Source organism: Meles meles, chromosome 4, assembly GCF_922984935.1.
Source record: "Meles meles chromosome 4, mMelMel3.1 paternal haplotype, whole genome shotgun sequence".
Lineage (NCBI taxonomy): Eukaryota > Metazoa > Chordata > Mammalia > Carnivora > Mustelidae > Meles > Meles meles.
Window position 1 is genome coordinate 4,941,777 of NC_060069.1, and position 26,436 is coordinate 4,968,212.

The following is a 26,436-nucleotide window of genomic DNA, read 5'->3' on the forward strand; positions in this document are numbered from 1 at the left end:
GTGGTTTAGATATAATAAGAGTGATTAACGGTTTATGTACTTATTTATATTTTTATTGTCCGGCTTCATTTATATATCTCTTTACCAAGAGATTGTAGGCACCTTTTACTTCGTTTTCCGGCCTTGTGTTTTTCCTTCGGATATCTAAGACAAAAAGGTGTCTAAGTGTCTTTACCTGCTTGAAAAACTATCCATACCTATTTTCCTTTTCCCCCCCAAATACAGGAGATAAAATTTAAGCTCTTTCTAATTACTTAACTCATGTCTTAATACTTCTTAACATAAAGTTTTTTAGAGGTCTCCACATAATATTTTCTTTCTTTTTTTTTAATCTTTGTCCTGCCAGCAGTTCCTACTTAACTCTGCTCTTACCTGGCAAGCTCACTAATACTGTAGGTCTTAGCTAATGTGTCATGCCTCCAGCAAAATTCTTCTTTCCCCTCAGAGTTGGCGTAGGTGTCCTCCTGTGGTTTTGTAATGTTCTTTGCTTTTCTTCGAGTATCGTATTTTAACATAATGTTTTATAACCCTTGTTTCTGCCTAAACTGCACTTTTTTATCTTATACTATTAGGTGTTAGGTAGGCCCATTAGAAATATGTCTTTGATTAAATATGGAACAGAGATTGTATTTAAATACATGTTGCATTTAAGGAGAAGTTACATCGACACAGTAGTATTTAACACCATTTTTTGGGTGAGTAACTGAATTTTTTTCATTAAAATGTAAACCTGCATTACGATTATGGGTAGTGGATAGTGGTGATCTGTTAGGTGGATAAATGAACTTTCCTTTCAGTCTGTCAGTGGGAGATTGTACTCTTGGTCAAGTTGAGATCTAAGGAACATTTGTTGGGGACATACAGTTCTCTGAGGATTTTGACAGATACTGTAACAGCAATATGTTACCTTGTTAATTCCAGCCAGCCAGCAATACCATGTCTGCATTGTAAGTGAAAGGAAATATATTTCTTAGTGTTTGTAAACTTCAGTTTCCATCATTTGTAAAGTGAAGACAGTATATTAGAAATTGATCTTGGGGTGCCTGGGTGGCTTTGTTGGTTGAGTGTCTGACTTTTAATCTCGTGATTTTGAGTACAAGCCCCATGTTGGGCTCCATGCCATCTTTTTAAAAAAAGAGGGAGAAAAAATGATCTCTGCAATCTCCTCAAAAACAAAAATATTTTGACCCAGCAGTTCTTAATGTTTAGTTCAGTAATAATTATTGTAAGTAGACATGAGAACCAGTGAATGACCTTTAAAAAATTTTTTTTGTGACCTTATTATTTTTTAGCTTATTTAGATAATGTTATCACTGATGAATTTGTCACCTTTGTGGTGTTTACTGTTAGGCATTGTGAAATATTACCAGTTACCAAATATTTTTATGTTCTCCTACCTAGTACAGTATCTGAAGGTATGTTAGGTTCTTGAGAGAAAGAGCATGTTGTAGAGATTCAGTCCATGTTGTCATGAAACATATAAATAGGTATTAGTGAAGTAATCACAAATATATAGATCTGCCATTGAGGTGCTAGAACGATAAATTAGAATTTTGTGAGAATTTTCCATGAGCCTTGATTTAGTCTACTCTTCTATGGAAAAGTGTTGAGCTTAACTCTGAAGCAGAGGAAAGGTTTGGGAAGAAGAAGAGATCAGAATATTAATTTCAGATTGAAGGAATGGCATGTACGGAGACCCTGAGTTAGGAGGACTCATGGTATGTTTGAGAGACTGATATAAAGCTCTTCTTTCTCTTTTTTCTTTTTTTCAGGGTTGGGGATGGAGATTGACATGAGATTAAGGCTTGTGAGTAGAGTGGGGCTATATTATACAGGGACCTGCTTAAATGATATTAGGAATTTTGAATTTTTCTTTTTAGGGACAGGAAGAAGTCAGTTTAGGATTTTAAGTGTGGAAGAGATGCATGGGATAGATTTAGAAAATCACTCTTGGGTAGTATAGTGATTATTTGGGAGGGAAAACAGTAGAAGCAAGGAGACCTTTTAAGAGGAGCGTATTGCAGTATGCAAGCCAGTTATATTGACAACTTGAACTGAAGTGGTTACAGTACAAATGGAGAGAAGTAGACAGAATTTAGAGTTTTAAGGAATAAAAATTCATTTTTATAAGATTTGATCTGGTTCTTCCATTCTCTTAACTTCTGTCTAGTAGTAGTATAAATGTGAACATTAAACATTGGCAGGGTGTTTGTAGGTTTTTGTAGCACTTGGTCAAAGTTTGAATTTTTGATCAAGGATTCTGTGTCTGTCCTAGATAGCAGTTTGTTACTATATCATGGGAGTTAACTGTACAAGATAATTGTTTCAGCTCTTTAATAGTTTAAAACTAGAGACAGTCTGAGTGCTCACGGATAGGGAAGTAATTAAATAAATTTCATATGTATTATAAAGCATACTGTATTAGGAAGTAGACTATTCCAGAATTCTGTGTACTTGCATGGAAGATTCCTATTAATTAAAAAATTTAAAACAAATATAGTTAGAAGAAGAAATTAAATAAAGTGTATTTTGATATGTATTTATATATGCAAAAACATAAATATTTATGGCAGGGTAGTAGTCAAACTGTTATTCTTCAGTTTGGGATTCAGAGTTAGGGAGACTCTTCCTTGTATTCTTATATCCTCACTATTGCTTGAAGTAAAAAAAATTATATATGTATTCTTGTATATTCTAATAAACATACATACACACATATACTAATTGGAATGTATTCGTAATTTGTTGATAATAGCTATCATCTTTTAAACTGGCTGCAGTTGGCAGAATTAGAAAATATATTGTACCTTTCTCTTTTATCAGTAAAGTGTACTGCTCAAGGATAAATTATTTTCACTAATGCGTTATGTATTATATACTAGAACAGACATGTTCCTATAGTTGCTTTCTGATATAAAGCATCAAAAGCACTAGTAGATTCTGTCTACACAAGAGAAAAAGAAAACATAATATTTGCTAGACATGAAGATAGAGAATTCAGGTTTACCTAGAGATCTAAATATACTGTGCCACATACTAGGTATGTCACTATAAATACAGTCACATTTTCAGATCTTTCATTTCTTTGTCTGTATTGATATAATGTGTTTTTTTTTACAAGGTTTTTGTACATGTTTATTGTAGATAATGTATATAAATAGCACACAGTATATGTAAACATAATCTATTTGGTCTGTATTGAGGAAAAATGCAGTATGATTTATTATTTTTTAGTGGCGATGAATAAGATGAGCTAGATCATGAATTGACTACTGCTGGTGGCTCAGAGTTCTGTTTTTATGAATATTATTGGACTACAGACAGGTCCATTCACTTATGTATATGTGGCTGCATTCAGGCTATGATGGTAGAGTTGAATAGTAGACAGACAGATTTTAAGACCCTGAAGTGTAATATATTTACTATGTAGTCCTGGACAAGATCAATATTATTTATAATTTTAATTTTATTTTTTAAAAAGTTAAAAAAAAACCTTTCATTCCAGTATAATGAATATACATTGTTATAGTAGTTTCAGGGTAAAATACAGTGATTCAGTGCTTTTGTGAATCCCTTTACTGACTTTTAGAGACATACTTATTTTTACTGCTTCCTACTTTTCCTACTCTTGCTTTATGGTATTTCCCTCCATTTAAAAAGTCCCCTTTAACATTTTTTGTAAAGCTGGTTTAGTAGTCATGAATTCCTTTAACTTGTGTGTATCTGGGGAACTATTTCTCCTTTTATTTTGAATGATAGCCTGGCTGGATCGAGTATTCGCGGTTGCAGGTCTTTTCCCTTCAGCACTTCCTTTCAGTGACAATATATTATGCCACTTTCTTTTGGTCTGCAAAGTTTCTGCTGAAAAATCAGCTCATTGCCTGATGGAGTTTTCCTTGTATATAATTGTTTCCTTTTCTCTTGCTACTTTTAAAATGCTCTCTTTATCACTACTTTTTGCCATTTTAATTACTATGTGTCTTGGTGGACACCTCCTTGGATTGATTTACAGGGGAGAGGGCTTTCTCTACCTCCTGGATATGGATTTCTTGTTTTCTTTCCCATAATCAGGAAGCTTTTCCACCATTATTACTTGAGATAAGTTTTATTCCCCATTTTCTTTCCTTTCTTTTTCGGGTTCCTTATAATGCAAATGTTATGCTTATTGGTGTCACTGAGTTCCTTAAGTCTGTTTTTTTTTTTTTTTTAAAGATTTTATTTATTTATTTATTTATTTATTTGTCAGAGACAGAGAGAGTGAGAGCGCACAAGCTGGGGGGAGCAGAGGCAGAGGGAGAAGCAGGCTCTCTGCTGAGCCAGGGGCCTGATGTGGGACTCCATCCCAGGGCCTGAGGATCATGACCTGAACCGAAGGCAGATGCTTAACCAACTGAGCCATCCAGGCATCCTGCTTGAGTCTGTTTCCATTTATTATTATTATTATTTATTTTTCTTTCTCTCTATCTCCTGTTCAGCTTCATTGTTTTTCATTAGTCTGTCCTCCAGTTTGCTGATACATTCTTCTGATGCCTTTAGTCTACTATTTATTCCCTCTAGTGTATTTTTAATTTTAGTTATTGAGTTTTTCATCTCTGAGTGGTTCTTTTTTATATTTTCTACCTCTTTGTTAAGGCTCTCATTGAGGTCCTGTACTCTTTTTTCAAATCCAGTGAGTATCTGTTACTTTAAATCTTCTCTCAGGCATATTTCCTCCATTTCATTTTAGGTCTCTAGCTGTGATTTTTGTCCTGTTCTTTTATTTGGGACACATTCCTCTGTCTCCTCATTTGTGTCTTATGTTTTATCTCTCATGTTTTAGAAAAGTCAGCTACATCTCCTCCTATTGAAAGTAATGGCCTTATGAATAAGATGTCCTCTAGTTTGCTACAGTGCATTGTCCCCTAATTATCCAGACCTTTGGTTTCACGGGTGTCTTCTGTGAGTGTTGTACGCACTTTGCTGTTGTGGGTGAGCTGTATTTGCCTTCAGTTGGGTCCTCTGTAATGGTTCTTCCTGCCTGTTGTGGGCAGTTTGGTTCTTATTAGTGTGCCTGTCTGGGTGGCCTTGGGATTGAGTTAGGTCAGACCAGGCATTTGCCAGAGCTCCAGTAGCATCAGACTGCAGGTACTATCCCTGTGTTGACCCGTGAGAAGCTTTCATTGGTGGGAAGTGCCTGCAGGGACTTCCAGGGACTGCAGGTGGGAAGTGCCTGTAGTCGGACCAGCTGTCTGCCCCAAGTCCATTGCCTATGCTGCAGTCGAACTGGTATGTGTGGTTTTCTTCCCCTTTACCCAGGGCTGGAGTCACTTTGCAGTGTTCCTAGTCCCTATTGGGGCTGTTAGCACAATTCCATACCTATGATACAGCTTTGTACAGACTCCTTTGGAGGTGGGCCTGGAGGGGGCAGGTCCACAGGAAAGCATGGGGGTAAGGGTGCTGTTAGCAAGCTAGATGGAGAGTGTGTACATACTGGTTCTGTATGTGTCCATGTGTCTAGGCTGAGTAAGAGGGAGAGGAATGGCGCCTGCCAGCTCCTCTGTTCTTGGAGAAGTCTCCCAAAGATCCGGACCCCTTCAGCATATTCACTGAGATTAGTAAACAAATCTCCCTTCCTTAACCCTAGTCATTTTTCAGACTGCTGCTTCTGCTCTGTATCTCCCTGGGGCTATTTGTTACTGCTGTTTCATGTCCCCCTCCCCCACCCTTATTTTAAGGGCAAGGACTCTGTTTCCCATTGCCCTCCAGCTCTCCCAGAGGCAGCCTGCTAATTTTTAAAGTTCCTGGTATTAAGCCCTGGTGATAGTGAGAACTTGCAAAGTTAAGCCCCTCTGGTTTTTAAAGCCAAATGTTATGGTGATTAGTCTTCCTAGTATGGGTCCTCCATGCATGGGATGCCTTGTGTGCTTGATGTGGTATCTCTTCTACTCTCCTGTCTGTGTCAGTGGTTTCCTGACCTCCCTTAGACAGTCCTGTGAGTCTGTTTGGCTCCCAGCAAATCTTTGCCTTTCCTATCCTCTTTGATGTGGCCTCTTCTCTAAATGACCTGTGGGGAGTCTGTTATAACAGTCTTTTGGTCGTTTTCTGGGTTATATAATCTTGATGTGGGTGGTATCTAGGTGTATCTGTGGGTTGATGTGAGCCTAGGATCTTCCTACTCTCCATCTTCCTCAGAAATCTCAGTCTTTTTTTTTTACAGTTTTAAATACCAGATCACCTTTGAAGATTTGCAAATAAGGAAATATTGTGATGTTAAGAATCTTACTGGCAATACGTCATGTAGAATGCCTTGCATGAGGGAACTAGAAATAGTTAAGTTGAAATTAATTCAGGGAGTGGTGATTATGGTAATAATCATGGAGAGAATTGGAGAATTATTATATGGGGGATGTCGTGGGAACACTTGTTAGTTAATGGCACAAGAGGAAGATTGATAAGATTCTGGGAGTATGAGTAAGACAGGATTACAGTGACCATGATAAATTTGCATAACAACTTTAAGTACACTTATACATTAACTAAATAAATCAATTAATTATATTGCCTTGAGCAGAGAGCTAGAAATAAGTCAGTGTTGCACTTAATTTTATATGTGGTATTTGGTGAATTTGATATGGCGTTCAAAGAAGCATGTTACATGTGACTTAAAAATCTTGAATTGTAGATGGTCAGGTCTCTTATTAAAGCCTTTTAAAATTTATATTCAATTTAATTAACATATGGTGTATTATTAGTTTCAGGGGTAGACTTTTTGATTCATCAGTTGTATATAACACCCAGTGCTCATTACATCAAGCACCCTCCTTAATGCCCATCACCCAGTTATCCCATCCCACCACCCGAGACCCCTCCCTCCAGCAGCCCTCAGTTTGTTTCCCGTAGTTAAGAGTCTCTTATGGTTTGCCTTCCTCTGTTTTCATCTTATCTTTCCTTCCCTTCTCCTATGATCCTCTGTCTTGTTTCTTAAATTTCACATTTGAGTGAAATATATGTATTTGTCTTTCGCTGACTTATTTCACTTAGCATAACACCCTATATAGTTCCATCCATGTCATTGCAAATGGCAAGACTTCATTCTTTTTGATGGCTAAGTAATACTCCCGTGTGTGTGTGTGTGTGTGTGTGTGTGTGTGTGTGTGTGTGTGTCTGTGTGTGTCTGTGTGTGTCTGTGTGTGTCTGTGTACACATACATACATATACCACATCTTCTTTATCCATTCATCTGTTGATGGACATCTGGGCTCTTTCCATACTTTCGCTATTGCGGACATTGCTGCTATGAACATTCAGGTACATGTGCCCCTGTTTTTGTATCCTTTTGGTAAATACCTAGTAGTGCAATTGCTGAGTCATAGGGTAGTTCTTTTTTTTTTTTTTTTTTTTTTAAGATTTTATTTATTTATTTGACAGATAGAGATCACAAGTAGGCAGAGAGAGAGAGGAGGAAGCAGGCTCCCCGCTGAGCAGAGAGCCCGATGCGGGGCTCGATCCCAGGACCCTGGGATCATGACCTGAGCCGAAGGCAGAGGCTTTATCCCACTGAGCCACCCAGGCGCCCCAGTCATAGGGTAGTTCTATTTTTAACTTTTTTGAGGAACCTCCCTATTGTTTTCTAGAGTGGCTGCACCAGTTTGCATTCCCACCAACACTGAAAGAGGGCTCCCCTTTCTCTGCATCCTCTCCAACATCTCTTATTTTCTAAGTTGTTAATTTTAGCTATTCTGACTTGTGTGAGGTGGTATCTCATTGATTTTGATTTGTATTTTTCTGATGTTGAGTGACGTTGAGCTTTTTTTTTTTTATATGTCTGTTAGCCCTTTGTCTTCTTTGGAGAAATGAGAAATGGGTGATCAGGTCTATTGATAATGTATTGAAGTGATAGAAGTTATACATCAAGTGGATGAGATCTCCCATCGAGTGTGGTATAAAGCGAAGAGTAGCAGACACTAAAGAATTAAGCTTTAGACACCCGACACAAAGAAGAAATGATAACTCAGAGCATTCAGTGAAGCAGATGGAGAAATAATAGATTGTATGTTGAACTCCCCTTTGCTGTATTACTTTTGTTGTATTTGCAGTTTTATGCATATCCTTTATACTGTTAGTAACATAAAATTTAATGAAGAAGTTGTTCATATTATATCTTTTCAGTGGTATGCTAGAGCCAGCCTGTACTGTCTTGGAGAGCTAAATATTAAATTTCCAGGAATTTTGTGACCCAGTGAAATTAACATTGTCATTATAAAAAGTTAAGCTTTATGTACTTAAAATTAAATAAATCATATTAAAAATAAATGTAACAAATCCTCAAATCCACCACTTTCTAATTGTTTTACATATTACTGTTTTATATGTTCTTGAAGTTTTTGTTTACACCTATTGTATTTTTATGGTAGAAATACTTTTTAGTGGTGTACTACTACTGTTTATTACTTCTCAAGTCTGTTGATACCATTTTGGCAATTTGAAATTGTGGTAGGAGTATTTACATTGCGAAAAGCAACAAGCACTACAGATCAGGGCTCAATTTATTATTTTGTCATTTGTCTGTAGACCTAATGTGATGAAGTTATTGTTAAGAATGTAGGTTTATAGCCATTAAGTTATAATAACACTCATAGTGAGAAGTATTCTTCTAGTATTTGAAAACTGTTACTGATTCTGTAAAGAAGTTGTGATCTTTCATATCAGAACTGTGTTTGTTCATCAGTTGCAACCAAAGGTTAGGTATGGATACAAGAGTGGCAAAATTATCATTTTATGTCAATGGATTAGCTATATGGAATTTACAATAAAAATAATTGTGTATTTTTTTCAGTAAATTGTTATATATCCTTTATATCAGTAATATTTTTTTTTAAAGATTTTATTTATTTATTTGACAGATAGAGATCACAAGTAGGTAGAGAGGCAGGCAGAGAGAGAGGAGGAAGCAGGCTCCCCGCTGAGCAGGGAGCCGGATGTGGGGCTCGATCCCAGGACCCTGGGATCATGACCTGAGCCGAAGGCAGAGGCTTTAACTCACTGAGCCACCCAGGCGCCCCTATCAGTAACATTTCAAATCATATTTTTTTGAAGAGGCAGTTAAACATTTACTAGGACACTATTGACTTTCCTGATTTTACAGAATGAACAAAATTCCTCTTAAGACTTAGTTTTTTTGTGTTGATGAGTTCATCTTTTACAACTGAATGTTCATTTATATTTTGTATAGCAGCTGCCATTTCCACAATCATCACCTTCTCTTTGTTTATCTATTAATTTGGAGATTCATATCATTCAGAGTTATGGGATACAGACAGGAAGTATAACATTTTCAGTTTCCTAAAGATTTTTTCTGGAAGTGGAAGAAAAAACACTTCTTATCAGCCATATTCCAGGAGGTAAGGAAAGTAGTGGAACAGAACTGCATTGTATATATGAATTAATTTGTTCGCTAAAATAACATATCACATTTTCTAGGGATTCAACTAATGAAACTACTGCCCATTCTGATGCTGGCAGCGAACTTGAAGAGACAGAGATCAAAGGAAAAAGAAAAAGGGGTCGTCCTGGTCGGCCTCCAGTATGTATTATACTTGTCTTCGTTCTTGTAATTGTTACTGAGTAAAGGGACTTGATACAAGCTGTTTGTTAATTCTAGTTCTGTTAATAACATATTAGAGATTCTTGGAAACTTTGCTTCATGAATTGAATTGACAGTGATCAGGAAAGTAATTTGATTTTAGTATCTTTTTTGCTCTCCATGCTTCACTTGTAAATAAATTATGATCCTTGTAAAGACATGGAGAAGATGATTAATACGAAATGAGATGTAGTTAGTTATGACCTCCTTGCATTTTAGGTGCAGCTCTGACGTCTTGTGACCTCTTAAGTCTGCATTTTGGTGGTATTATTTGGGATTTTGGCCTAGTGTGAGAATATATTCTCATTGATACATGATTGAGAGGTTTAGAAGTATTCTGGATATCTGTACTTCGAGAGGATATCTTTATATATATATATTTTTGTGTGTGTGTTTTTTTTAAAGATTTTATTTATTTATTTGACAGAGATCACAAGTAGGCAGAGAGGCAGGCAGTGGGGAGGGGGAAAGCAGGCTCCCTGCTGAGGAGAGAGCCAGATGTGGGGCTCGATCCCAGAACCCTGGGATCATGACCTGAGCTGAAGACAGAGGCTTAACCCACTGAGCCACCCAGGTGCCCCTCTTTATATATTTTTTGATTACACCAGTCATCATTCAGTTTAAGGTAGCATAAGCTCTCAGAGACATTATCACTCACCTTGTCAAGGGTTAAGGTTTGTACTATTCTGCACTCATTTTTATGATATGATTTGGTATTAGCAATTTTTTCTCTATTTTATGAAAGTTCTTATTATGGAAAATTTCAGTCTCCTTTTGTGAGAGGCATAATACTATAATGAACTGTCCATATAACCATTATCCAGCAACAGCAGCTATCAAGTCATGGGTTTTTCATTTCTCCACCCCTTATTTCCTTCCTGTTTTATTTTCAAGTTCATATAGACATCATTCCATCTGTAGATACTTCAGGATCCATTTCTAAAAGATACGGGCTTGCTTTTTCTTTTTAAAATTTTTATTATTGAAGTATAGTTGACATACAATGTTTTATTAATTTCAGGTGTACAACATAGTGATTTGACCATTCAATATATGATGCAGTGGTCACCATGATAAGTGTAATTACTACCTGTCACCGTACAGTGTTAGTACAATATTATTGACTGTATTTTTTATCCTTATGACTAATTTAGTTTATAACTGGAAGTTTGAACCCGGTAGTCCCCTTTACTTGTTTTGTTCATCCAGCCCCCCAACCTCTTCCCCTGCCCCTTTGACAACTATTACTTTGTTCTCTATATTTATGAATCTCTTTCTGTCTTTGTTTTGTTTTTTTAGGTTTCACATATAAATGAAATCATGTGGTATTTGTCTTTCTCCATCTAACTTATTATCAGTGGACAATTTGTTTTTTTTTCTATATTAATGCTGCAGTGAACATAGGGGTGCATGTATCTTTTTGAATTAGTCTTTTCATTTCCTTTGGGTAAATACCCACCAGTGGAATTACTAGGTCATATGGCATTTCTATTTTTTAATTTTTTGAGGAACCTCCATACTGGTTTTCATAGTAGCTGTACCAGTTACATTTCCCACTAACAGTACATGAAAGTTCCCTTTCTCCACATCCCTGCTTGGCACTTGTTATTTCTTGTTTTTTTGATACTAGACATTCTAATGGGTGTGATGTGATACCTTACTGTGGTTTTGATTTGCCTTTCCTTTATTATTATTAATGTTCAGCATCTTTTCATGTGTCTCTTGGTCATCTGTATGTCTTCTTAGGGAAAGTGTCTGTTTAGGTCCCCTGCTCAGGACTTCATTATCATTATTTAACAATAAAATTATTAGCATATCTCAAGATAAAAATATTGTGTAAAATCACCAAATAATGACATTAAAGTTTATAATCATTTCATAAATATGATTTTAAAGTATAGTTTGTTGGTTTGAATCATGCAAATGAAATTTACTTGTTGCAGTTGATGGTAATATTAATGGTAATATTAACCAGTTATTATAAATATGTCCTTGTGAATTTTTTTAATGTTATTACTATTCTATTCATGTTTCTTAGCCTCAGTTTTTAATTAGCTTCAATGAATCTTTATAACCTTTCATTTTTTAGCACAGTCTTAAATTTAAAGGTTAGAGGGATGACTTGTACTATTTTCTCTACACTCTTACATTCCATCTTTATTTAAAAGGAAAAAATTGTGGTGGAAGACGTAATATTAAAATCACTCTTTATATTATCAATTTTGTTAGAATATCTGGTGAATGTCCATTATGAAAGCATTTTGGGAAAAGTGTAAAAGAGTTTCATACTCAGATGCTGGAGACTATCTAGTTCTCCTTACTATCACTGTGTGATTTTTCTGAGGCTATAGGCATGTTACATTGTTTCCGCTAGGATTCGTGAGTTATAGGTGCAAATTGGAAGTAAGACTAAACTTGCTTGAAGGTAGGAGCATGAACTGCCTATATGATTACTTACCTGAATTTGTTTTCCTCCACTTGAAATTCTTAACTTCATAAGATTCAGATTAAGTGCTTCCTTTTTCAAGAATGCCTTTTTTCCCCTAAAGAGAATTTATCACCCCTTTAGCGAGCTATTATGTTGTTATTATAGACTGTGTCTTAATTTTGATGTGTCTGTAGCTGCATCCCTATAACATTTTTGCTTTTCTTGTTAAAAAGGTGTATGCACATCCAGATTTAGCTCCTTGTGGTTAGAAATATGATTTAATTTTTACTAAAATTGCTACTCCATAATCTGATAAATAGTACATTTTCATCTCATTTTTATAGAATTGAAAAAGAGTTTGGAGGGTAGGATAGTGCATTCTGGAAACTTGTGTTAGACTTTAGTCCATATTTTCATACTCCTTAGTTCACATGGGTATCTATACTTACTTCCACCCGCCTCAAGCCCATTTCTTGATCTTGGAAACGACACAACTTCCTGAATTTCTACCCTGGCTTTGCATTAGGCTGATGCTATATACGGCATTTAATTGTAACGTCAGTACTATGAAATAGTCTTTTTTTCCCTTTAAAATTTTATTTATTTATTTATGAGAGAGTGCGTGTAAACACAAGCAAGAGGAGAGGCAGGCAGAGGGAATAGTAGCAGGCTCTCTGATGCGGCACTTGATCCCGGGATCATGACAAGAGTGGAAGGCAGAGGCTCCACCCAATGAACCACTCAGGCGTACCTGAAATAGTCTTAGATATAGTTTACAAAGCAGAAAACAAGGGCGCCTGGGTGGCTCAGTGGATTAGGCCGCTGCCTTCGGCTCGGGTCGTGATCTCAGGGTCCTGGGATCGAGCCCCACATCGGGCTCTCTGCTCCGTGGGGAGCCTGCTTCCTCCTCTCTCTCTGCCTGCCTCTCTGCCTACTTGTGATCTCTCTCTGTCAAATAAATAAATAAAATCTTTAAAAAAAAAAAAAAAAGCAGAAAACAAAAGTATGAAGTGGTAATTTGCTGAGGTCCCACACCTGGGCAAATGAGGTGCAAATGGCACCTCACATTTATGGCATTTGCCATCAATGGCAAAGCTAGGTTTTATTTTTATTATTTTTAAGGTTTTTATTTATGTATTTATTTGACAGAGAGAGAGAGAGATCACAAGTAGGTAGAAAGACAGGCAGAGAGAGGGAGAAGCAGGCTTCCCGCTGAGCAGAGAGCCTGAGTTGTGGGTCTTGATCTCAGGACCCTGAGATCATGACATGAGGCAAAAGCAGAGGCTTAACCCACTGAGCCACCCAGGTGCCCCCAACGCTTGGTTTTAAACTTGTATCTTAAACTCCCAAAGTCTTTCTGTCAAGAATGCTAATATGCCAAGCCATTAATTTATATTGAGAGATATATTTGTCAGATTGATCAGATTTACATATGCTCCAGTACCTGTTCTGAAGATTGCTTCAGACAGTTTCAATCATTTGGCTCCATTTTGGACAATTCTGAGTTCCGATTGATAAATGCTTTCTTTAGCTGTTATAATAATACTCTTTATATTTTCTAAGACTTCATGATCTCTGATTTTGTTTACTCAGCCGTATGAAAACAAATAGTGTAAGGACTTTTTATGATGGGTAGTATTTTTTTCATTTTTAAATTCTTACAGGGCATCTCATTATTGGTATTTCTTTTTGGTATACTATTAGGTGTTATTAAACCACTCTTAAATTGTAGTTGTCCTAATTCATATTCGTAATTGTAGGTCTCTACTCAAATCATTAATGGTCTCTAAACCAACACTGTATCATGTTTATACTAACCCTATGATTATATTAACAGATTAAAAACATCATTTCCTTTGCGAACTGACCCACTACTCCCTTGGTGATCACATCCAGTCTCTTGACTTTAAATACCATATATAAATTTATGTCTCCCAGATTTATGTCTCCAGGCTGGACTTTACCCTAGACTCCAGACTTATTCAAATGTCTGTTGAGTTCCTTCCTTTAGAAATTTAACGGGGCCACAATGTTTAAAGAACCAAACTCCCAAGCTGCCTATCCCCTGCCCACCACTTTTCCATGGTGGTATCTTCCGCCCTTTAGTTGCTCAGGCTTTAAAGCTGTAGTCATCTTTGATGTTTTCTTTCTCACCTGTATTCAGTATATCAGCATATCCTGTCTAATCAGTTTCAAATAGAGTCAGTAATTTTTTTACTACAAAACTGGTTTAAGCCACCATCATATACTTTTGCTGAATTCTGTTAGGCTTGCACCTTGTATTAGGGCCCTGTCTCATCTTCTTGTTGTCACATCCCGTATAGGTGGTATTTTAAATTGAAAATCCTCACTCCTACCAAGGAGACTTATACACATGGAAGAAGGTGATTGTGTGTGTGTGCGTGTTCCCCTCTTTCCACAACACTTGATTTCTAACGTAATATACATTTTACATATGTATTTATTGTTTGTTTCTACCTGGTAGAAGATAAGGTAGGGATTTTTATCTGGTTTGTTTACTGCTGTGTACTAGTGTCAGACTTTCAGTAAGGATGAATATATGAATGGTGTTTAATTTTGTTAAATTGTCACTTTTTTTCCCCCTGGTGTTTAAAATTCTTTTATTTTGAAATAATTTCAGATGGAGAAAATTTGCAAGAATTTTACAAAATTTTCTATGCAGATTCTTCATACAGATTGTCCACATATTAGCATTTTGCTATGTTTGTTTTATCCTGTTTTCTCCTCTATATATACACATATATTGTAAGTATATATTTTTATATATGTATGCCTGTACAGTATCCCTCCCCCTTATTTACAGGGGACCCCAGTGGATGCCTGAAACTGTGGGTGGGAACAAACAGTATATATACTATTCTTTTCCTGTATATACATATCTAGGATAAAGTTTAGTTTTATTTATTTAGTTATTGAGACAGCATGTGTGCACAGAAGTGAGGGTGAGGAGCAGAGGGAGGAGGGAGAGAGAGAATCTCAAACAGGTTCCACACTCAGGGCAGAGCCCTACACTGTGATCAGTCTCATGACCCTGAGATCATGACCTGAGCTGAGATCAAGAGTTGGATGTTTAACTGACTGAGCCACCCAGGCACCCCAGTAAAATTTAATTTATAATTTAGGCATATTAAGAGATTAACAAAAACAACCAAAAACAATTAAAATAATATACTATAATAAAAGTTATATGAATCTCTCTCAGAATATCTCATTGTAATGTACTCAACATTCTTGTGATGGTATGAGATGAGAAAATACCTACATAATGTGATGAAGCAAGGTGAATGATGTAGGTATTGTTTTACAGTGTTAGCTTACTATTGATCTTCTGATGATAAGTCAGAAGGAGGATCACCTGCTTCTGAACTGGGGTTGACTGCAAGTAACTCAAACTGAGGAATGTAAACTATGAATAAGGGAGTCTATTATATTATTTATCTATAATTACTTTTGAAGTGTTTGAGAGGAACAGACATGGTGCCACATTACTTCCAGTGCTTTTGTATGAATTTCGTTAAAATCAAGGACACTCTCTTATACAACCACAGCACAATTATGAAAATGGGGAAAGTAATATTGATATAACACTATTATCTGTACATTTTGTTCAGTTTTTACTGGTTGTCTTAGCAATACCCTAAGGAAAGAAAAAAAAGTTTCTTCATGGGTCAGAAATCAGTCCAGGATTTCATTTTGCTATTAGTTGTTATGTAAATCAATACATCTGTAACATAACCTATCTTTATTCTCTGGTTTAATGTTTTATTAAGGGTTTTGATTTCTTTGTTCTATTTAAGTGACAGCCAGAACTCGTATTCTCAGAATTATTGACTCTAATATTTGCCTTGGCTGAAAAGGAAAGGTAATTAAAAAGATAGTTTTTACTTTAATTTCTGTATATTCATACCCATAGAAAATGGGAGAATATACAAGAAAATATTAACAAGCATCAGAAGAACAGGGTTAATACGTAAATTTGTAAGAGTTGGATCTCCTAAATTACTTGGTACTTTTATATAGAATATTATGAATTTCATGACATTTAAATATTTTACATAATTTTTGATGGCTTTATGGTATTTTGTACCAAATTATTTAATGCCCTATCATCAAACATTTATATTAAAAGTTCTTCATTAATCTAACCCATACTCATGTAACCTATCTCACAAATACGTTTTCTATGCTGATATAAACTGTCTCCCAAATAAAATTTGCTAGCTCTTTTGATCTTTTTTTAATCCTAAATTCTTAAAATTGGAGTTGGTCAGTCAGAAAGATATGCCATGTTTTGAAAGTTTTGGATGTGTATTATAGGTTGGCCTTTCACACAGCAAAATACACAGCATTGCCCATCATACTGTTGATTATACTGATTATTAAAACTTTGCTTATTTCCAAGTGGTATAAACTTTTAACAATGTGTTTTGAAATATTGATCATTTGTGTTTCTTTTCCAAATTGCCTATTTGTCATTTTCTATAGCACTTCTCTTTTTATGTTTCTAAGAAACAATAATCTCTTTATAATACGACTTTTATCGCTTAAGCCTACACACTTGATGATCACATTCTGAAATGTACTCATCATTTGGCCTTGTATCTCCTTTCTCAAACTAGCTTTGTTACCTATTATTAATTTTTCATTTATGAGACTGATATTTCTCCTGTTGACTGGTTTTTAGTTTGGACTTCTTAAGATTGTTAAAACACAGCTCAGTTCTTTCAATAACTCACAATTAAAATGTGAATCACCATTGAGTTTCTTCATCCTCCCTTCCTTTCCCTCTCTCCTATATCTAATTAGAGTCTCATCTGATAAAATTTTATTTCACAGTGTCTTTTACATCTGTCTCTTCTTTTCCTTTCCCCAATTTCCTTTTCTTAGGTTTCACTTTATATGGGGTTTGAACTGTTACCATCCTACTTTTAATAGGAAGTCTTTTCCCTTTTCAATTCAATTTTAAAAAATATTGTCAAGTTGCCCTTTTAAAAAGATTTTATTTATTAATTTATTTGACAGAGAGAGAGAGAGAGATCATAAGTAGGCAGAGGGGCAGGTGGGGGGGGGCAGAAGCAGGCCCCCTGCTGAGCAGAGAGCCCTACATGGGGCTTGCTTCCGGGAACCTGAGATCATGACCTGAGCCGAAGGCAGAGGCTTAACCCACTGAGCCACCTAGATGCCCCATGTTGACCTTTTTTTAAACTTGTTCAAATAACAAGAAGTGCCTTTTTGTTTGACTTACGTTACATTCTTCTAACTTAAAACCCACTGTTTTATTGTTTCCTTATTCATAACCTTTCTTTCAGTCAGATACATTTCTTTGTCCTTCTCTGTGTGTAGGTGTCTTGTGCTTTCCCACTTCTGTGCATTAGCTCGTAGTGTTTGTTCTTTCTGGAATCCTTGCTTCCTAAATTCTGTTCATGATAGTTGTACCAATTTTACTGATCCATTAAGTCCCAACTGGCATCTCATCTCTTCTGTGAAACTTTCTCTGGTTACCTGTTACTGGAAATTATTTGTCCTTTCACAGAACCCTTCCAGCACTTGCCTTAAACCAGATTGCCATGAAACGTTTTTTATATACTATAGTTTACTGCATTATATTACAGTTATTTGTGTTCCTTGTTTTCTTTTAATTATTTGTATATAATGATTTTGTATTGTTATTCCAAGTATGTTTTATATACACTTTTGTGAAAGGGTAGGTATTATTGTACATTTAGTGCTTATGAGCAAATTCAGGTAAGGCATAAAGCTAATTTAAAACAGTTAGCTTTCAGTTACTATTAGTTGCTGTCTTAAAACAGTTTGACCAGAATTGTAGGTACACATTTAGGTTAAGTAATAGATACTTTCAATAAAGCATTTGTTCTTAACTCTGATATTTGATTACATCAATTCACAAAGATGTAGTGAAGGTTGTGTAGGTTTAGACTTCATGAACATATTTTCTGTGAGAGTCGTTAATTAGTACTTTTAGTCAGGCTTTGTTTCCGATAGTTTTGATTTCCTACATGTAATCATTAGCATCTTTTCCCCCCACTCTGTCTCTGGAATGTCCAGCCGTGATAACATGACTCTAGTTGCCTTTACTAGTAACCCTATGGAATATGACCTCTCTTACTTACACTATTTTTTAAAATTATTTTTATTAACGTACATTTGCCTCAGGGGTACAGGTCTGTGAATATCTACACACTTCACAGTGCTCAGATTAGCACATACCTTCCCCAGTGTCCATAACCCAACCACCCTCTCCCTAACCTTCACATCCCAGCAACCCTCAGTTTGTTAAAACCCCCTGCTCTTCCCCTCAAATTCCTAATATCAGAGAGGTCATATGGTAATTGTCTTTCTCTGATTGACTTATTTCACTCAGCATAATACCCCCTAGTTCCATCCACGTCGTTGCAAATGGCAAGATTTCATTTCTTTTGGCGGCTGCACAGTATTCCATTGTATATAAATAACCACATCTCCTTTATCCCTTCATCTGTTGATGGACATCTAGGTTCTTTGCATTGTTTGGCTATTGTGGACATTGCTGCTATTGTGGACATCGCTGCTATAAACATTCGGGTGCACGTGCCCCTTCGGATCACTACATTTGTATCTTCAGGGTAAATACCGGTAGTGTGATTGCTGGGTCGTAGGGTAGCTCTATTTTCAACTTTTTGAGGAACCTCCTTGCTGTTTTCCAGAGTGGCTGCACCAGCTTGCATTCCCACCAACAGTGTAGGAGGGTTCCCTTTTCTCTGCATCCCCGCCAGCATCTGTCGTTTCCTGATTTGTTCATTTTAGCTGTTCTGACTGGTGTAAGGTGGTATCTCATTGTGGTTTTGATGTGTATTTCCCTGATGCCGAGTGGTGCGGAGCACTTTTTCATGTGTCTGTTGGCCATCTGCCATCTGGATGTCTTCTTTGTAGAAATGTCTGTTCATGTCTTCTGCCCATTTCTTGATTGGTTATTTGTTCTTTGGGTATTGAGATCGATAAGTTCTTTATAGATTTTGGATACTAGCCCTGTATCTGATATGTCATTTGCGAATATCTTCTCCTGTTTTGTCGGTTGTCTTTTGGTTTTGTTGACTGTTTCCTTTACTGTGCAAAAAGGGTTTTCCACATAAAGTATTGTATCATTTACAGAGAGTGAGAGTTTGACTTCTTCTTTGCCTATTCAGATGCCTTTAATTTCTTTTTGTTGTCTGATTGCTGAGGCTAGGACTTCTAGTACTATGTTGAATAGCAGTGGTGATAGTGGACATTCCTGCCGTGTTCTGACCTTAGGGGAAAAGCTCTCAGTTTTCCCCCTTTGAGAATGATATTTGACGTGGGTTTTTCATAGATGGCCTTGATGATATTGAGATATGTATCCTCTATCCCTACACTTTGAAGAGTTTTGATCAAGAAGGGATGCTGTACTTTGTCGAATGCTTTTTCAGCAACTGTTGAGAGTATCATACGGTTCTTGTTCTTTCTTTCATTAATGTATCGTATCACATTGATTGAGTTGCGGGTGTTGAGCCAACCTTGCAGCCCTGGAATAAATCCCACTTGGTCGGGGTGAATAATCCTTTTAGTGTACTGTTGGAGCCTATTGGCTAGTATTTTGATGAGAATTTTTGCATCCGTGTTCATCAAGGATATGGGTCTGTGATTCTCTTTTTTGGTGGGGTCTTTGTCTGGTTTTGGGATCAAGGTAGTGCTGGCCTCATAAAACGAGTGTGGAAGTTTTCCTTCCATTTCCATTTTTGGGAACAGTTTAGGAGAATAGGTATTAATTCTTCTTTAAGTGCTTGGTGGCATTCCCCTGGGAAGCCGTCTGGCCCTGGGCTCTTGTTTGTTGGGAGATTTTTGATGACTGCTTCAGTCTCCTTACTGGTTACGGGTCTGTTCAGGTTTTCTACATCTTCCTGGTTCAGTTTTGTTAGTTTATACGTCTCTAGGAATGCACCCATTTCTTCCAGATTGTCAAATTTGCTGGCGTATAGTTACTCATAGTACGTTCCTAAAATTGTTCGTATTTCTTTGGTGTTGGTTGTGATCTCTCCTCTTTCATTCACGATTTTATTAATTTGGGTCCTTTCTCTTTTCTTTTGCAGAAGTCTGGCCGGGGCTGTGTATCAGTCTTATTAATTCTTCCAGAGAACCAGCTCCTGGTTTCATTGATGTTCTCCAGTTCTTTGGTTTCTGTCTCATTGATTTCTGTTCTGATCTTGATTATTTCTCTTCCCCTGCTGGGTTTAGGCTTCCTTCGCTGTTCTTTCTCCAGGTCCTTTAGGTGTAGGGTGAGGTTGTGTACTTGAGACCTTTCTTGTTTCTTGAGAAAGGCTTGTATCGCTATATACTTTCCTCTCAGGACTGCCTTTGCTGTGTCCCACAGATTTTGAACAGTTGTGTTTTCATTATCATTTCTTTCCTGAATTTTTTCAGTTCTTTAATTTCCTTGTTGACCCATTCATTCTTTAGTAGGATGCTCTTTAGCCTCCGCGTATTTGCGTTCTTTCCAGCTTTCCTCTTGTGATTGCGTTCTCGCTTCAGAGCTAGAACATTGTGGTCTGATAATATTCAGGGAATGATCCCATCTTTGGTACTGGTTAAGACCTGATTCGTGAGCCAGGATGTGATCTGTTCTGATGCATGTTCCATGTGCACTAGAGAAAAGAATGTGTATTCTGTTGCTTTCGGATGGAATGTTCTGAATGTGTCTGTGATGTCCGTCTAGTCCAGTGTGTCATTTAAAGCCTTTATTTCCTTGTTGATCTTTTGCTCAGATGATCTGTCCGTTTCTGTGAGGGAGGTGTTAAAGTCCCCTACTGTTTTTGTATTATTGTCAATGTGTTTCTTTGATTTTGTTATTAATTGGTTTATATAATTGGCTATTCCCAGGTTAGGGGCATAGACATTTAAAACTGTTAGATCTTCTTGTTGGACAGACCCTTTAAGTATAATAGGGTGTCCTTCCTCAACTCTTGTTACAGTCTTGTCTTAAAATGTAATTTATCTGATATAAGGATTGCCACCCTGGCTTTCTTTCGATGTCGACTTCTCATTGCACCTTCAGAGAAAAGCAGTCAGTCCCTCTTAACTCCCTGGTCTCCGGCCCACGTTCCATGGATACCTTGCCTGCAACTGAATGTTTCTGTCTGTGGTCCATGACCCCATTTGGAGTCTCCAAACCCAGCAGATTCCTGGCACCCCTCTCGGAGGATCTAGTAGGGGGTCTAACCATATGCGACATTTGTAAGGTCCCTGCTCAAAGAGCAGTGGCGTGACTGTGCCTTGCATCATGGTTTAAGGTACCCCGAACTGAGAACTTACTCCTGTGCCCTGTCTCTGTAGTCAGCTTCCCCACTCCAGTACCTCGCTGCTCTGCTATACTCAGACACCCTCAGAGTTTTTATGACCTCGCAGGTCCTGAGACCACACTGCTCCCTTGTGTTCTCCAACTCTGGTTAGCCTCTGGAATGACATCCCTCAGTGGACCAGACCTCTGAGAGTTTCGATTTTGTGTTCTACCACTTTCTGGGAGCTGGTCCCCCCGACCAATCTTCCCACTGCTTTGGATTCACTTCTCCACGTGTCTTACCTTCCAGAACATGGTCGATTTTCTGTTCCTAGGATTTCTTTTTCTTCTTCTTTTCTACCTCTGTTGAATATGTACGTGTTTGGAACTTCAATAACTGACTAGCTGAGCTCCTGGGCCCTGATGATATTTCAGTCTCCTACTCCTCTGCCATCTTGCTTCCTCCTCACTTACATTATTTTTAATGGGATTGGAAGCATGAATAGTTCACCACCACCAACTGACAACACTGCATTGGGATGTTGGAAAATACATCTGAAGTAGTAAAAGTTACTTGAAAACGTGTGTGGTAGGTGTGGCAGGATCAAATTTTTTATGTATCTGATACATAGTAACTGCATGCTGAATAAAGAAGTAAGAGTCGTGTTGAACTGTGAAACAAAAATCCTTTCTCTTACCTCGTGTTATATAGATTGGATCAGTTTGATTTTTTTTCTTTGCTCATGGTTAGATTCTATTTCTGCATATTTGGCAATAATACCACATAAATGTCACTTGAGCTCTTAAGCAGAATTCTGGAAGTTAGAGTAGGTGAGACTCAATAAAACAAGACGTAGAAACTAGACATGCCTGCTTAGTTGAGGCATTTATTTGGGAAGAGATTTACTTGCTATTAATTGAAGAAAGATTTCCTAGCCAAGAAGTTGTTGAGGTAAATGAAGTCAGTGGATCTTGTTCCATCAGGGAGGGTGTGTGTGTTCAAGATCAGTAAGCATTTACAGATGTCTTCTGAACTAGATCTATGCCATCTATGCGGTCTGGCAGCCTCTTGTGTGAAACCCACTTAATGGCATGGGAGTCAAGGAAAAGCCTTCAGTCCCTGGGTTAGACTGATAATGGTAGGGCAGGACTCTTGCTTCATAGGAACCAGTTTACTGGCTGGGTTACTTAGGTATAAGTAATCTGTAAATTAAGGCAAGGCTCATTTTATAAGATGGAGTGTCAGAACTGAAACAACTAAGCAAGTTGGTCATGGGACATCATTTCTTTCATTTGAGAGCACCTTGGATCCTTGTTTAGGAATGAGAATACAGCTATATGTCACCTCACCTATGTGGCAGAAACGTGTAGGGAATGGCGTAAGTCACAAGTAATTAAGTCACAAGTAATTAAAGGGTTATGTATATATTACCACCCTTTAAAATAAGTGTCAAAATTCTTAATTTTTAAATTCCCCCTACTCTTCTGCCTACCTCCCACCCCGTGGCCAAACTCCAGAGAAACGTCGAATTTGAGTGGGACAAGTGTAGTTACATGTCTGAAATGGGGATTGTTTTCAGGACTGCAAAATTGAATTCTTTGGGTATAACCTAAAGATTGTATGTATCCTGTTTTATTATTATATTCAATGTTCTTACTCTTTTTTTTTTCCATTTTATTTATTTTTTCAGCGTAACAGTATTCATTCTTTTTGCACAACACCCAGTGCTCCATGCAAAACGTGCCCTCCCCATTACCCACCACCTGTTCCCCCAACCTCCCACCCCTGACCCTTCAAAACCCTCAGGTTGTTTTTCAGAGTCCATAGTCTCTTATGGTTCGCCTCCCCTTCCAAATTTTTTTTTTTTTTAATAAACATATAATGTATTTTTATCCCCAGGGGTACAGGTCTGTGAATCGCCAGGTTTACACACTTCACAGCACTCACGATAGCACTTACCCTCCCCAATGTCCATAGCCCCCTTCCCCTCTCCCAATCCCACCTCCCCCCAGCAACCCCCAGTTTGTTTTGTGAGATTAAGAGTCATTTATGGTTTGTCTCCCTCCCAATCCCATGTTCTTACTCTTTTTATTAGAGTCAGTTTTTCTGAACATCTTTTCTGTTTGTTAGTGTCTGGATTTGGGACATGGGAAAGTCACTCTTGGGATAATGGAGATAAAAGTGATAGAACCTTAGATAAGATCAAATGGATTTTTATGTTTTTACCCCCCTCCCCCCCCATGACCCCTGCTGAAGGTTCCCAGGTGTGAGATTTCTGGTTTATTTCTCCTGTATTTATGGAGTTTAGTTCATACTGTGTGTATACTATTTGTGTATAATAATATATATGTGTGTGATACACACAGATATTCTATGCATATTCAGGCTTACTTATCATGGTGTTATTTGTAATTGTAAAGGATCCAGAATAAAGTAAATATAAGTCAGTGGCTTAATGTCTGAAAAAATTATGTCCCTCAGTTTAATGTAACACTGCACCTTTCAGAAAAGAATTAAGGTCTTCTCTAGGACATATTATAGATTGACTAAAAATATGTGAAAGTAGAATAGTGCAGAGCTGTGCATAAGTAACATAAAATATTATAGATACATGGAAATACATATGCATTTGGGTTTTTTTCAATTTTCCTTTTTGTTTCATTGAAATACACCTAAGGTTTGCCACCTTAACCATTTTTACCTGTACAATTCAGTTGTATTAAATACATTCATGATATTGTGCCGTCATCACCACCATCTCTAGAACTTTATTCATATTTTAAAACTAACTCTAAGAAAAATAATACATGGATATGCACTGTTGGGCATAGAAAATATAGCTGGTAATACTGTAAAAACTTTGTACAGTGACAGATGATAGATTTATTGTGGTGATCACTTTGTAAAGTGATCGTCAAAATACAAATATTGACTCATTATTTTGTACACCTGAAACGATTATAAAATTGCTATACTTCAGTAAAAAACAAAAACATAAATTCTGTCCATTAAACAATAACTCTTTCTTTTTCCCTAGCCTCTGGCAATCACTTTTTGTCTCTATGATTTTGACTAAGTACCTTATTTCAGTGGATTGATTTAGTACTTTTTTGTTATTGGCTTCTTTCACTTAGCATGATATCCTCAAGGTTCATCCATATTGTAGATTATGTTAGAATCTCCTTCCTTTTTAAGGATGAATAATATTCTCTTGTCTGTATATAGCATTTTGTTCATCCATTAATTCAACAATGGATACTTGTGTTGATTCCATGTTTGAGCTCTTATGAATAATGTTGCTGTTACAATGGGTATACAAATAACTTTTTGAGACCCTGGTTTCAGTTCTTTTGGGTATATATGTATGTATAGTTGGATGATCATATGGTAATTCTATTTTTATATTTTTGAGGAATTGACATACTGTTTTCCACAATGGCTATACCATTTTACATTCCCATCAACAGTGCACAAGAATTCTAATGTCTCCACATCCTCTCTAAGAATTGTTTTCTCTTTTTTTGATAGTAGCCATCGTAATAGGTGTGGGGTTCCATCTCATTGTAATTTTGATGTGCATTTCCCTAATGATTAGTGACATTGAGCATCTCTTCTGTGCTTATTGGCCATTTGCATATCTTCTTCAGAGAAATGTCTATTCAAATTGTTTTCCAGTTTTCAAATCAGGTTATTTGTTGAGTGTTAGTAGTTCTTTATGAATTTTGGATATTAATCTTTTATCAGATATATGACTTATAAATATTATTTTCCATTCTGTGGGTTGCCTTTTGCTCTTTACCCATTGAGTGGTTTTGGCACCCTTGTCAAAATCATTAAACCATATATGTGAGGGTTTGTTTTTGTTTTTTTGGGCTCTTTATTATATTCCTTTCCTCTATATGTTTGCTTTCATGCCAGCATCACACTGTTTTCATAATGTAGCTTTGTAATAAGTTTTCAAGTCAAGAAGTATGTCTTCCGTTGCTGTTGCTTTTCAAGATTATTCTGGTCGTTTGAGATCCTTTTGAGAGTCACTATGAATTATAGAATGGGTTTTTCTATTTCTGCAAAACATGTCATTTGGATTTTGATAGAGATTGCATTGAATCTGTAGCTTGCTTTGGGGAGTATTGTCATCTTAATAAAATTAACTCTTCCAATCCATGAACATAGAATGGGTTTCCATTTATTTATTTCTTCTTTAATTCCATACATATTTCTTTGTTTATATGACATACAAGGAAAGAGTAGTAGTGTTTGTCTCTTAGGAAGGTAGATTGTGGATTGAGGGCAGGGGTGTGCAAGATTCATTGTAGAACTTTAATTACCTTTTGAATTTTACACCATGTGAATGTATTACTTATTTAATAAAGAAAAATAACATTTTGCCACCTCTTTTCAGACATATACACACACTTGTGTGTAGAGATACTTGTGTGCTTGCACAATACTGAGTAAATACCTGTTCCTCTGAAAAGTGAGCACAGAAATGAGTCTTACTAGGAGGAACCAAAATCAGGAGTCCAGCTGTAAAGAATAAATGCATGAAATGATGATGTTTTTAAGCAACTTTAAGTTTATTAGCCTGTAAAGAGGGATCTGGTGTGGTAGATGACTGAACAGGTAGTAAATGATAGCCTTACTTGCCATGCTTAGGAGTTTGGATTTTAAATTGATGGTTAATGAGGGTCACTAAAGATCAGAGATTAAACAAGGAAGGAATAGGATTATGTTACATTATAAGAATTACTGTGCTTATAGAATTAGAATAGTGTGGGATCGTTTAATAGAAATAGGATGTGAGCCACATCTGCAGCTTAATATTGTCTGAGTTATAAAAATGGGTAATGAAATTAATTTTTGTATATCTAAAGTTGTTTCATCATGTAATCACTATAACATTATAAGTGAGAGATTTCGTACGCTATTTTTCATTCTGAACTTCATGTCTTCATAATCTTATGGATATTTTGTGCATATTGCAAATTTTGTTTTTGACTAGCCATATTTCTTACGCTCAGTTAGCGTCATGAGAGTAGTGCGGTCACGTTAGTACAAATATAGAGAGTCAGGAT

At 36.7% G+C, this 26,436-nt stretch overlaps 1 protein-coding gene across 5 annotated transcripts in view; it reads left to right on the forward strand.

Annotated features, from left to right (window-relative positions):
• The window catches only part of STAG1 (stromal antigen 1), a 453,722-nt gene that overhangs the window by 125,488 nt on the left and 301,798 nt on the right, over positions 1 to 26,436 (forward strand). For all 5 annotated transcript variants that reach the window (XM_046002314.1, XM_046002311.1, XM_046002310.1 and 2 more), the window contains one exon: positions 9,460 to 9,562. In XM_046002314.1, coding sequence (XP_045858270.1) covers positions 9,460 to 9,562 — 103 coding nt within the window. The remainder of the gene's footprint in view (positions 1 to 9,459; positions 9,563 to 26,436) is intronic.